This window comes from Pseudochaenichthys georgianus, chromosome 9, assembly GCF_902827115.2.
Source record: "Pseudochaenichthys georgianus chromosome 9, fPseGeo1.2, whole genome shotgun sequence".
Lineage (NCBI taxonomy): Eukaryota > Metazoa > Chordata > Actinopteri > Perciformes > Channichthyidae > Pseudochaenichthys > Pseudochaenichthys georgianus.
Genome location: NC_047511.1, coordinates 11,343,526 through 11,357,264, shown reverse-complemented (window position 1 = coordinate 11,357,264; position 13,739 = coordinate 11,343,526). Strand labels below are relative to the sequence as shown.

At 45.6% G+C, this 13,739-nt stretch overlaps 1 protein-coding gene across 1 annotated transcript in view; it reads left to right on the top strand.

Annotated features, from left to right (window-relative positions):
- fras1 (Fraser extracellular matrix complex subunit 1) overlaps positions 1-13,739 on the top strand; it is a 320,559-nt gene that overhangs the window by 294,051 nt on the left and 12,769 nt on the right. Inside the window, exons 51-61 of the mRNA XM_034090904.2 lie at positions 266-416; positions 2,346-2,505; positions 2,622-2,790; positions 4,188-4,434; positions 5,371-5,715; positions 6,324-6,484; positions 7,180-7,327; positions 7,416-7,621; positions 7,713-7,869; positions 12,875-13,075; positions 13,163-13,350. Coding sequence (XP_033946795.1) covers positions 266-416; positions 2,346-2,505; positions 2,622-2,790; positions 4,188-4,434; positions 5,371-5,715; positions 6,324-6,484; positions 7,180-7,327; positions 7,416-7,621; positions 7,713-7,869; positions 12,875-13,075; positions 13,163-13,350 — 2,133 coding nt within the window. The remainder of the gene's footprint in view (positions 1-265; positions 417-2,345; positions 2,506-2,621; positions 2,791-4,187; positions 4,435-5,370; positions 5,716-6,323; positions 6,485-7,179; positions 7,328-7,415; positions 7,622-7,712; positions 7,870-12,874; positions 13,076-13,162; positions 13,351-13,739) is intronic.

Genomic DNA, 13,739 nt, shown 5'->3' with positions numbered 1-13,739 from the left:
GTGAGCCACGTATTTTTATTTGGTTTAATGAAATAAAAAAATCAAATAAAAAGGTCAAGGTGAGAGTGAGAAATCAACCTCCCATTTAACTGCACATTTGACTACTTAAAAAACGCATCCAAAGTTCACGAGGCAAATATGGAAGGCAATTATCAAAATGATTATGTCGACATAGAACCGTCATCAACAGAAATACATCAGGGCAAAAATACTTAGCAAATAATGTCTTTGGTCATTTCAGTCGTTTCTGTTTAACGTCCATCAGGCCACCAACCTGATCACTAAGAAGGAGCTGCTGACCATGGATCCGGACACTGATGACGGACAGCTGGTTTATGAAGTCACCACGGAGCCAAAGCACGGCTTCCTGGAGAGCAAGCTGAAACCTGGTACCTCCATCAGCACCTTCACACAAGGTACAAGGCTTTGACTGTAAAACACTGTATGACGTACCTTTTATTTCAAACTGTTTGCTGCTCCTTAGCATATCAAATACAATGTGTTGGAGCGCTAGCCAATAGTATGGGGGTGTTACATAGAGATGTCACTATGTCACAGAAGTAAATAAAGGAGTCCAATGAAGGTGTTTCGGGCAGGGGGGAACTTTAGGATTTCAGCCTTTGCAGACCATTTACATGCACAAAAACCTATATAAAACTTCACGCAGTGCTTCTCAAAGTGTGCGCCCCCTTGTGGTCCGTGAGTATATTGGTAACATTTCACATTTGAAATAAATAAATACATTGAAGTTTTCCGCACTCTCGCGGGAATATCTCCGCAATGGAACGAGCTTAAGTTTCACTTTCTATTGCATGATAAAACCCAGGGCAACACCTTCATCACACATGTTGCCACTTGTTTGCACCATTTTCAGGCGATTTATAATCTGTTCTAGAAAAACGATGTGTTTTGGGATATTTGTGGAGTTAGGTGGTCCGCGAGTGTTTTTTTATTGGTTAAGTGGTCCTTGGTATGAAAAAGTTTGAGAAACACTGCACTACAGGAAAGGGAAACCCAAAAAGAATACTGGGCCTCTTTAAAATGTAGTAATGTCTGTGATCCTAAATTATGAATATATAAATATTTTAAGCATCCGCAAAAACGTGTCCCTACCTACGCTCTCCGTCTTTTCCTCAGTGGAAGTTCTGTTAAAAGGCACCTCAGCATCTACGGAACTATTTGTTATCATCCAGTTTCACCTTGCCCACATTTTCATTGACAATTTGCAGTTGAATTCAGCTGTGTTCCCATCATGAGCCTGTTATCCTCACCTCTAGGCTCGGGCTGGAGTGTGGCTTGCAAACAGTCACATTGATGGGTTACATTCTTTATTCTGAGCTTGTAAACATAATTCCCATAATGATTACAAATGTTAGGCAGTCAAAATAACTCCCTTCGCTGAGAATGGGAATATAAATGGCGGGATTTACGAGTACAAACCGTCAACATTTAATGTTTTAAGATATCACAGCACACAGTGTTGAGCCTCCATTAAGTTTAATATCTATTCATCACTGCATGTGTTTATTCTAAACTTCCTGAAGGTCATCTGCTCATCTTTCTAGCACGGGGACTCTCATCCTTTCTTCTGGCTTACAGCTCTCAATTACAACGTAATACTTTTTCTTCAGCATCCTCTGGAAAGTTTAAATGGGCAGAAATTGTGATCCAATAATGATTTTCATCTTCATTTTCAAATTTGATCTCAAGTAATGGAAAGAGGCCAGAGGGCGCATATTATATAGGATGATTATTTCACAGGAAATACATTATCTGCAAAGATTTGGACTATTAAGATGCAATCCCTGTGGAGACAGTCTGTGATGTGTTGCCCCCTTCACACAGCCAGGTCAGAGCGGCATGCTGGGTAAAGATCACTGCTTCAGTCGCATAGATACAGCTTCAATTCTGGTTTTCACTGCTAAGTACCTGCTGTAGTGTTTTTTGTTTGAATTTAAGAAATGGTATCTTTACAGGGCATTCACAAGAAAAATGACACACAATCTGAACTATTTTTAATAAAATACAATGTAATACATCCAACAAAAAAGGGATAAAGAAAAATATAAAAATGTATTAATAATATATAGTTAACAAAAATATAACAGACACATCATTAATCTTCATATGTACATGTATTAGCTATTAATTAATTATGGATACTCTAGTTTCTAGGAATTAGTAAGAATATTTATTCTTGATATCTTCTGCTCTTTTTCGAGTAGTAAGATATTTTAGAGGAATACAAAAATAGTGGACAGTTCTCTAATAGATTTTCCCAGAAGCCACTTTCACAAAGGTATTCAACGTTTGATCTTTAATAAGCTGAGCTTGATCCCCTGCAGCTGATATCAACCTGGGTCTGATCCGCTACGTGCTGCATCAGGACAACGTCCAGGAAACCATGGACACCTTCAAGTTCACGGTGAAAGACAGCAAACCAAATGTTGTCAGCGACAACGTCTTCCACATCCAGTGGTCCCTCATCAGCTTCAAGCACAAAAGGTCCGTATTTTACAGCATGCGAGACGTACTTCAGATGTTCACGAAATAACTTGGCATACCAGTCAGTTCCTTCCGAGCATCCATCAGTAAAATAACTTCCTGTGATGGTTCCACAGCTACAATGTCAGTGAAAAGGCCGGCACAGTGGCGGTAACGGTGAAGCGAACAGGAAACCTCAACCAGTACGCCATCGTGCTCTGCCGCACCGAGCAGGCCAGCGCCACCTCCACCAGCAGCGACGGGTCCCGTCCAGGCCAGCAGGACTACGTGGAGTACGCTGGACAGGTAACCAGGCAACCAATGTCAACATGTTTTTAAAAAATTACATTGTTGATATCGTTTCAAACTTTAAAGTAAAAAAAGGAAATCATAGCTTCAGCCTTCCTTCATCTCTGGCTTGGACCTGATATGTATTTGTATAGTTATTACAAGTTCAAAAAGTATCAATGATTTAGATTTGTTTTAAAGTCTTCAAAGTAGATTTTTTGGAATTCATGTCGTATCATTTTTGTCTTGACAACAAACTATCCAAAGTATTGGCACACTTTTTAAATAGTTTCTTATTGCTGTCAGACCCACTTTAAACCCCAACCAGACAGATGTATTAGTCAAGGTTCTTTACCAACATATTTTCCATCTAGCAAATAGATTGAAACTGATTTTTCGTCACGTTTCTTCTCTCCACTTTACCAATTATATTTGTTCCTAAAGCCAAGGGGAAGCAGCGTTCTTTTACACACACAGTCCAGTATGTTAAGTTGATACCCAAAGGAGTCCAATGGAGGCGTTTCATGCGGGGGGGAGGGGAGGGCTGTGGGATACAAACTCTCTCTGGACGGAACTTTGGGATTTGAGCCTTTGCAGACCATCTACATGCACTACAACCTATAACACACTACAGGAAAGGGATAACCCCCCAAAAAGGGCTTTATATTTACTGTCCTATGTTCTCGGCAGGGTTTCCGTTAGCCGGTAATTACCGGTTTTTACCTGGTAAAATTGAATAAAAACCGGTAAATTCAAAACCTGCCGGTCAAAATGTCCGATGCTCCGATCGATTGGCCGTCGATCATTATCGGCCGATATTCACTCTTAATAGTTTGATCTGTGCCGGACATGCGAGAGAGATCAGATCAGCTGCTGCATAATCACCTGAAGCCCCGCCTACTGTTTAGCGCTGCATGAGAAACTGACGGGCTGTCAGGAGAGAGGGAGGGAGAGAGGAAAAGAGAGGATCCGTTTCTCCCGTGTTGTTATTCAAAGTTGATGTAAACTTTTGAATAACGTACTTCATCTATTGCAAGTAGTTTATTTGAATGTAATAATTATGATGTTTGTTGAATCATTTATTGAAAATGAATCTGAATTTTTCGATCTATTATGATTATAAACTGAAGCAATATAAAAATGAGCCCCATTAACTGCGTTTTAAACATCAGCATATCCGCTCATAGTCCGGTAATTACCTGCTAACGGAAACTCTGCTACACAATTCTTATTATTGAAACATGACCGGTAAGTTTCAAATTTGTCCGGTAAAATAAATTCTGTTCAGACATTTGACCGGCGAGAAAAAATCCTAGCGGAAACCCTGGTTCTCGGTTGTATACACTTTTGATATTACCGGTACTCTATGTCCAATCATAAGTCTAAACCCATACCGCTCTGCTGTTCATTCACAGGTCCAGTTTGATGAGCGCGAGGACACCAAGGTGTGCACCATAGTGATAAACGACGACAAGGTGTTCGAGGGAACTGAGAGCTTCCACGTGGAGCTGAGCATGCCCGCGTACGCGCTGCTGGGCGGGAACACGCGCGCCATCGTCAACATCAACGACACCGAGGACGAGCCCACCATGCAGTTTGATAAGAAGACGTACCACATCAACGAGAGCACCGGCTTCATCCACGCGCCCATCGAGAGAAAAGGTAGAGAGCACTGCCACACCATTTCAGAAAAATACAAGGAAGTACAAAGGCATCATAATAAATGAAATAATAATATAATAATAATTCACAACAGATTACACACACAGTAAAATAATGAAAAACTTAAGATCAAATCAGTAAAATATTAAACTATAAAATAAATTAAACATTGTAAAAAAAAGATTGAAAGACCAATTCAAGGGCGATAAAGCTTATCTAAAGAAATATGGTTTCAGCTGTTGTTAAAAAATGTCGACCGAGTTTTCCTATATAATATTTCCTGGCAGGCTGTTGGTGGACAAAAGCTGCTTTACCTGCAGGTCCGCTGCAACTCTGACTACTTTTAAATCCAGGCTGAAGACTTTTCTTTTTGTCGCTGCTTTTATTTGAACTATTTATATCTTAAACTGCACTGTAACTTTTATCCATGTACTTTTTCTTGTAATGTTTAATTGAACTATTTGTATTTTAGACTGCACTGTAACTTTTATCCATGTATTTTTTTCTTAATGTTTATTTGATTAGCTTTTCTTTTTTAATGCTTAATGTCTTTCTTTTTTTTTTTTTTTTTTTTGTAAAGCACTTTGAATTGCCTTGTGTTGAAAAGTGCTCTATAAATAAACTTGCCTTGCCTTGCCTTTAGGGGCGAGTTTAGGAATAATTAAAAGGCCTGCTGCTGAGGACCTTAGTGTTTGTCACATCAAAAGAAAGATCTTTATAAACCAGAAAGGGATTTTAAAATCAATTCTAAAAGACACTGAGAGCCAATGCAATGTAGCTAAAACAGGAGGCACTGTCTGAGCTTTCTTTTTCTGGATGTTGTTAAACACGTGGCAGCGGAGTTCTGAATCAACTGTAGTTTTTCTCGTAGAAAGAGCATTCCAGAGTCCACGTTATGAGCAGTTGTGACCCTCTCCTGCCTCATGTCCCCTCCAGGTGACACCTCCAGCACGGTGTCGGCCCTCTGCTACACCGTGGCCAAGTCGGCGCAGGGCAGCAGCCTCCACGCTCTGGAGTCTGGCTCCGACTACAAGAGCCGCGGCATGACCAACGACAACCGCGTCATCTTCGGCCCCGGAGTCAGCATGTCCACCTGCGACGTCAAGCTCATTGACGACAGCGAGTACGAGCTGTCGGAGGAGTTCCAGCTGGTGCTGTCGGACGCGTCGGATAACGCCCGTGTGGGGGAGGTGATGACGGCCAAGGTTGTCATCGACGGACCCAACGACGCGTCCACCGTTTCTCTCGGGAACGCCACCTTTACTTTCACCGAAGATGCTGGTATAAGCAATTACATTTTTACGGTCTATGGATTTATAATTTTGACTGAGTTTTCTCTAACCCCAAGAGAAATTCTGTGAAGTTACAAATCTCTTCGTTTGTCATTTCAAAGATTTATTAATTAGGATAAATGTGAAAATCTAACAATCTCCATGGGGAAATTAGGAAAGTGCGAAGAGTTACAAATTGGCTTTGGAAAGGGTAGTTTAATAATTGCTAGATCCAAGGGTGATGTTCTTCCAGATTGTAATGTCACTACACATGAAACAGAATGTAAGCTGCATCCTAAACATTTACGAAGCTCATTTGTAGGAACAAGATTACGGCCCGGTTTCCTTATAAATTGGTCTGTACGTTGCAGTCTGTCCCAATTTCCTTTTGGAACAGAGAACATGCTTTGAAGTTGAGAACACACAATTCATGGCTTCTTCTTATAAGAATAAGGACAACAAGCTACAGCTCTTCAATGTGTTGACATTAACACTGTGCTATATTTCTTTTGAAATGTTGGAATGCTTTAAAGCAGCATTTTGACTTAAAAGCTAAACTCATATGTTACTCAGTAGTGATATTATGAATTACGTTTCCTTCTCATCTCCACCCTACAGGCACAATTGAAATATCAGTGCTGCGCCTTGGAAGTGACCTGTCCTCCCTGACCTCTGTGTGGTGTGCCACCCGACCTTCAGACCCCCCCTCAGCGAGCCCGGGAGTCGACTACATCCCAAGCTCCAAGAAGGTGGAGTTCAAACCTGGTAGTACCGAGGAGGTGAGGACTGAGACTTCTGACCTACAGTAAAGATATCTAGAAGTGCTGAATCAAAGGCATCTGGAACAAGGCCATCAAGACAGTATAATGAGCATATTAAGAGTTTTAAATGCTCGTTCCGTTGGATTTTAGAAATTCTCTGTGAATTTGAGGGGGACAATATTTAGAGGCTCGTGCTTAAAGAGGAAATATTATTTCAGGTTCATATTTGTGTTTTGTACCTCTACTGTGACATGTTTATTTTTTCTCATAATTCCTTTGCTGCTGGACCTCTTTTCACCCTCTGTCTGAAACCAGAGTCCAGACTGCTCTGATTGGTTAGAGATGTCCCGCCCCTTGGCCTATCACGTACAATGTGTTGAAGCAATAGCCAATAGAAGCGCATAATACTTAGTAATGCAAGAATCACAATCAAAGTCTTATGGATTTATTTATTTTTACATAATTGTTTCAAACGCCACCTTCCATCATAAAGTCTGTATTTAACTTTACAGTCACCTGTTCTCAAAGTACACCGGTCCGTTCTTTGAATTTGAGGCACTGCTAATTCCTTGAAATAGTCTTAAACCTAATGTTTGAGAATGTGTGTGTATCCTTTAAACTAAAGGCAAGATGTTCTTCCTGCAAACCTTTGTGAACTCAGACCTGGCCTCAAATATCTTTAGAAACCTAAAGATGACACTTATTTTCTACAGACATGCAGTTTGACCATTATGGACGACATCCAGAACCCGTCCATCGAAGGATCCGAGTCGTTTGTGGTGTTCCTCAGTTCTCCTCAGGGTGCTGTCCTCCAAGAGCCCTATGAAGCCAACGTCGTCATCATCGACACCTTCCAGGACAGTAAGTACACAGGAGATTATTCCCTTAAAGACCTCTATCATCTTACATTCAAACTCAGCCTTCTCACAGCCAACGTCCCCTCTCTCAGTTCCCAGCATGCAGTTCGGGAAGACTGCTTACACTGTCAAGGAGAAAGACAGCATCCTGCACATCCCCATTATCCGCACCGGAGACCTGTCCTTCAAGTCATCAGTGCGCTGCTTCACCCGGACCATGTCAGCCATGGTGATGGACGACTTCGAGGAGAGGAGGAACGCTGACGAGTCACGCATCACTTTCCTCAAAGGAGAGAAGGTATACTGAATACTAAAAGTTTAAACAAAGTAGATTAAGACCGTTTGTGTCAGTCCCTTTAAAATCGTTTACTTGATTGTTTGTTTTCCAGGTAAAAAACTGCACCGTGCACATCAACGACGACTCTGTTTTTGAGCCTGAAGAGGAGTTCCAGGTGCATCTTGGGACACCACTGGGAGACCACTGGAGCGGTGCCATGGTGGGCGCTAGCGACATCGTCACAGTCACCGTCACCAATGATGAAGATGGTAAGATCATAGGTCACATACAGCAGTTAACTTACTGGGGTATAGATGAATTCTGACACTAAACCTTCATTTTCTTTAACTTTTTTCATGAAAGCCATGTATCTTCTCATTGTATTTTATTAAGAAATTATTGTTTGCATGCTCTTTGAGTAAAATCTCAATTAAGAAAACTTTTTGCATTCCCACATTAATTCTGTTCTGATGAATACATATGTTTGCCAATGTATCAGGCGGAAAACGTTCTTTTGTAAGTGTCGGAATAATGTTGTCAACTACAGGTGGAGATGCTCTTATTTATTTAAAAACTCTAGTCTGCTTTGGCATTTAGTTTAACGTGTTTTTTTGTCATATCCTAACGTGGTCAACAATACATCTCTTTACATGTACACAAATATTCGTATTTACGTGTTAGGTAAGACTTTTTTTTGTTCGATAGCTGTTTTGTTTTTTTCATTTTATGAAGTTATTTGATTACAAGGCAAACATAACACTTAAATACTAACACAACAACTACATACCAATCCACAAATCTGAAAAAGATAAGGGGAAAAAAGGAGTGACAATAACTTATAATAGCTAATACACAATGGATTCAACATTGATACTCATACATAAATGAATTGTCACATCATACAACCTGGTCATTATTAATGTTTTGTGTTCTGTAACCAGCCAATTCTTCCCAGGCTTCATCAGATGTCTCCCTTGATGATACAAAAGGTCGAATTTGGTCTTATCCTAGAGCCTGCCTCCCCTCATTGTATGACATTGAGAGAATACATATTCAAACTGCTCTTACGGAGCGTCCACACTATCCATCCATCCATCCATCTTCTCCCGCTTATCCGTGGTCGGGTCGCGGGGGTAGCAGTTCCAGCAGAGCCCCAAACTTTCTTTTCCCTGGCGACATCAACCAGCTCTGACTGGGGGATCCCAAGGCGCTCCCAGGCCAGCGAAGAGATATAATCCCTCCACCTGGTCCTAGGTCTACCCCTTGGTCTCTTCCCAGCTGGACGTGCCTGGAACACCTCCCTAGGGAGGCGCCCAGGTGGCATCCTAACTAGGTGCCCGAACCACCTCAACTGGCTTCTTTCGACGCGAAGGAGGAGCGGCTCAACTCCGAGTCCCTCCCTGATGACCGAACTTCTCACCTTATCTCTAAGGGAGACACCAGCCACCCGGCGGAGGAAACCCATCTCGGCCGCTTGTATCCGCGATCTCGTTCTTTCGGTCATGACCCATCCTTCATGACCATAGGTGAGGGTAGGAACGAAAATGGCCCGGTAGACAGAGAGCTTTGCCTTCCGGCTCAGCTCCCTTTTCGTCACAACGGTGCGGTAAAGCGACTGCAATACCGCTCCCGCTGCTCCGATTCTCCGGCCCATCTCACGCTCCATTGATCCCTCACTCGAGAACAAGACCCCGAGATACTTGAACTCCTTCACTTGGGGTAAGGACTCATTCCCTACTTGCAGTGGACAGTCCATCGGTTTCCTGCTGAGAACCATGGCCTCAGATTTGGAGGGGCTGATCCTCATCCCAGCCGCTTCACACTCGGTTGCGAACCGATCCAGTGAGTGCTGAAGGTCGCAGACCGATGAAGCCATCAGAACCACATCATCTGCAAAAAGCAGTGGTGCAATCCTTAGTCCACCGAACTGCAGACCCCCCCCCCCCACGACTACGCCTCGAAATCCGATCCATGTATATTACAAACAGGATTGGTGACAAAGCGCAGCCCTGGCGGAGGCCAACCCTCACCGGAAATGGGTCCGACTTACTGCCGAGGACCCGGACACAGCTCTCGCTTTGGGAGTACAGAGATTGGATGGCCCTGAGTAGAGACCCCCTCACCCCATACTCCCGCAGCACCTCCCACAGTAACTCCCTGGGAACCCGGTCATACGCCTTCTCCAAGTCTACAAAACACATGTAGACCGGATAAGCGTACTCCCAGGCCCCCTCCAGGATCCTTGCGAGAGTAAAAAGCTGATCCGTCGTTCCACGACCAGGACGGAATCCGCATTGTTCCTCCTCAATCTGAGGTTCGACAATCGGCCTGACCCTCCTTTCGAGTACCTTGGAGTAAACTTTCCCGGGGAGGCTGAGTAGTGTGATGCCTCTGTAATTGGCACACACCCTCTGATCCCCCTTTTTGAAAAGGGGGACCACCACCCCGGTCTGCCACTCCTTCGGTACCGTTTCCGACTTCCACGCAACGTTGATGAGACGTGTCAACCATGACAGTCCCTCAACACCCAGAGCCTTCAGCATTTCCGGGCGGATCTCATCCACCCCCGGGGCTTTGCCACTGTGGAGTTGTTTGACGACCTCAGGGACCTCCCCCCGGGAGATTGGCGTTGATCCCCCGTCATACTCCAGCTCTGCCTCTAACATAGAGGGCGGAGTTGTCGGGTTCAGGAGTTCCTCAAAGTGTTCCTTCCAACGTCCCAACACTCCATCAGTTGAGGTCAACAACGTCCCATCCTTACTGTACACAGCTTGGATGGTTCCCTGCTTCCCCCTCCTGAGGTGTCGGACAGTTTTCCAGAACAACTTTGGTGCCGCCCGAAAGTCCTTCTCCATGTCTTCTCCGAACTTCTCCCACACCCGCTGCTTTGCCTCGGCCACGGATGAGGCTGCTGCCCTTCGGGCCTGTCGGTACCTTGCAACTGCTTCGGGAGTCCCCCGGGATAACAAATCCCTGAAGGCCTCCTTCTTCAGTCGGACGGCTTCCCTGACCACCGGTGTCCACCAGGAGGTTCGAGGGTTGCCCCTTGAGGCACCTAAGACCTTGAGACCACAGCTCCCCACCGCGGCTTCGGCAATAGAGGCTTTGAACACCGACCACTCTGGTTCAATGTCCCCAACCTCCACAGGAATGCCCGAAAAGCTCTGCCGGAGGTGTGAGTTGAAGGCCTCCTGAACTTGGGCCTCCTCCAGACGTTCCCAGTTCACCCGAACTACACGTTTGGGCTTACCAGGTCTATCCAGAGGCTTCCCCCGCCACTCGACCCAACTCACCACCAGATGGTGATCAGTTGACAACTCCGCCCCTCTCTTTACCCGAGTGTCCAAAACATACGGCCTCAGGTCCGATGATACGATAACGAAATCGATCATGGACCTTCTGCCTAGGGTGCTCTGGTACCACGTACACTTATGAGCATCCTTATGTTCGAACATGGTGTTTGTTATGGCCAATCCATGACTAGCACAGAAGTCCAGTAACAAACCACCACTCCGGTTCAGATCAGGGGGGCCGTTCCTCCCAATCACGCCCCTCCAAGTGTCTCCATCATTGCCCACATGTGCGTTGAAGTCTCCCAGCAAGACTAAGGAGTCCCCTTCAGGAGCCCCATACAGGACTCTTTCCAGGGTCTCCAAGAAGGCCGAATACTCTGAACTGCTGTTGGGTGCATAAGCACACACAACAGTCAGAGTTTTCCCCCCCATAACCCGCAGGCGTAGGGAGGCGACCCTCTCGTCCACTGGGGTAAACTCCAACAACGAAGCACCTAACCGGGGACTTGTGAGTATCCCCACACCCGCCCGGCGCCTCACACCTTGAGCAACTCCGGAGAAGAATAGAGTCCAACCCCTATCCAGAAGTAAGGTTCCAGAGCCGACGCTGTGCGTAGAGGTGAGCCCAACCAGATCCAACTGGTACCGCGCCACCTCCCGCACAAGCTCCGGCTCCTTCCCCCCCAGAGAGGTGACGTTCCACGTCCCCAAAGCCAGCTTCTGTCGCCCGGGTCTGGTCCGTCGAGACCCTCCGCTTTCACTGCCACCCGTCTGGCAGCGCACCCGACCCCATCGATGTTTCCCGTAGGTGGTGGGCCCGCGGGACAGAGAAGCGGAGGTGTTGCCCACGTTGCCTTTTCGGGCCGGGCCCGGCCGGGCTCCGTGGCAAGCCCGGCCACCAGACGCTCGCCGACGAGTCCTCCTTCTGGGCCTGGCTCCAGAAGGGGACCCCGGGCTTCCTCCGGGCCGGGTATCCTCACTTCTTGTTTTTCCTTTCATGAGGTCTTTTGAACCAATCTTAGTCTGGCCCCTTGCCTGAGACCAATTTGCCATGGGAGACCCTACCAGGAACACAAGGTTCCAGACAACACAGCCCCCAGGTTCATCAGGGCACACAAACCTCTCTACCACGGTAAGGTGCTGGTTCTACAGCTTCAAAAATAGCTTGGAGCTGGGCGTGTCTGGAGCTTGGGGATTTTATTCAAGCAACAGGACCAACAACCAATCACATGAATCTCCCGCCCCCGACATACAGAGCAAAAAACCCCGGGGATTGTATGGGAGCAATATATATATAAACTCCCCAAACAGGCGAAAACCTACCAGTTTCCCCCACTGTCTCTGCCACCTCCCTCCATGCCTGGTTCCTCCGGTTTGTATCCCGGGAGGTGAAGAGGGTCTGGTCATACAAAACCGAGTGATTCGCTACGGCGATAGTTAGTTTCTCCTCCGACTTTTTTTGAAATATAGAAATGAACGGCGGGATATCTCTCCCAGCTTAGACGCGGTTTGATTGGCTACGGCTTGAGCTGTCAGATTTTGGGAAACGGGATTTGATTGGCTGGCACTGGCTACTCCGGCGTCTCAGGCGACAGAAGTTGAACATTGTTCAACTTCTGACGGCGGAGACGGACCGCTCTGCTACCCACAATTCAGTTCGGCGAAAAAGCGAGGCTACGTGACGTCACCCCATTGAAAGTGAATGGGCAGATTGGAGTTTTCGACGCTGTAGTGTAGACGGGCCGTTAGTGTTACATAAATCAGCTCACATACTTATCAATCATACCTAGAAAGTGAGTGTCAACAATCAGTATGAACAAAGACAGATCATTAACCTTCATGAAGGGAGGATTTATCGCGGGGTGGTTGTATTAAACTACATTTATTTTATTTATATCTGGCAACTGAACAATAATTATGATATCCCGTACAACCACCAGAGAGCAGCACCTTGACCTTTCAATGCCCCTTGTTCTTCCAGCTCCTACCATTGAGTTTGAGCAGGCGTCCTATCAGGTCAAAGAGCCTCCTGGTCCCGATGGCATCGAGGTTCTCAACATTAAGGTGGTCCGTGGGGGAGATCTGGACCGGACCTCCAAGATCCGCTGCAGCACCCGGGACGGCTCGGCCCAGTCTGGCGTTGACTACAATCCCAAGAGCAGAGTGCTTAAATTCACCCCTGGTTAGTGCGGAAAATTCACACTTGAATGATTGAAGGATTATTGTGTAAATGTCAGGTTGAAATGTCTCTCTTTGTTTCCCTCTGTAGGAATGGACCACATCCTGTTTAAAGTGGAGATTCTGTCCAATGAGGATAGGGAGTGGCACGAGTCCTTTTCATTGGTGCTCGGCCCTGACGACCCTGTGGAGGCGGTGCTCGGGGAGATCACTATGGCAACAGTGACCATTTTGGATCAGGAGGCTTCAGGCAGCCTTATCCTACCTTCTACGCCTATTGTAAGATTGGTTTTCAGTCGTTTTTAAAGGTCTCCTATCATGCAAAATGCACTTTTTGATGTCATCTATACATAGATAGGTGTCCGCGGTGTGTAAGGAGACTCACAACGTGTCCGAAAATACAACCCTCTTGCTTTCCTCCCTATCCTTCTAAAAACGGGGGTGCAACGCAGCTGATCCAGATTTGCTGCTGATATTACGTAATATCGGAAATGTGGGCTGGCTTTACGCCCTCGGCCCCATCAAAAACATCGCTGTATCAGAAACAATGCGCGACCTTTTGGAAGTAATATGGTCTGTGTTTACATTAGCAAGCATCGCTAACACTCAGAGCTAACGCTTTACTGGAGAGAGTAAGTGTAAAGAAGCAGGATATAAAAAGGTAAACC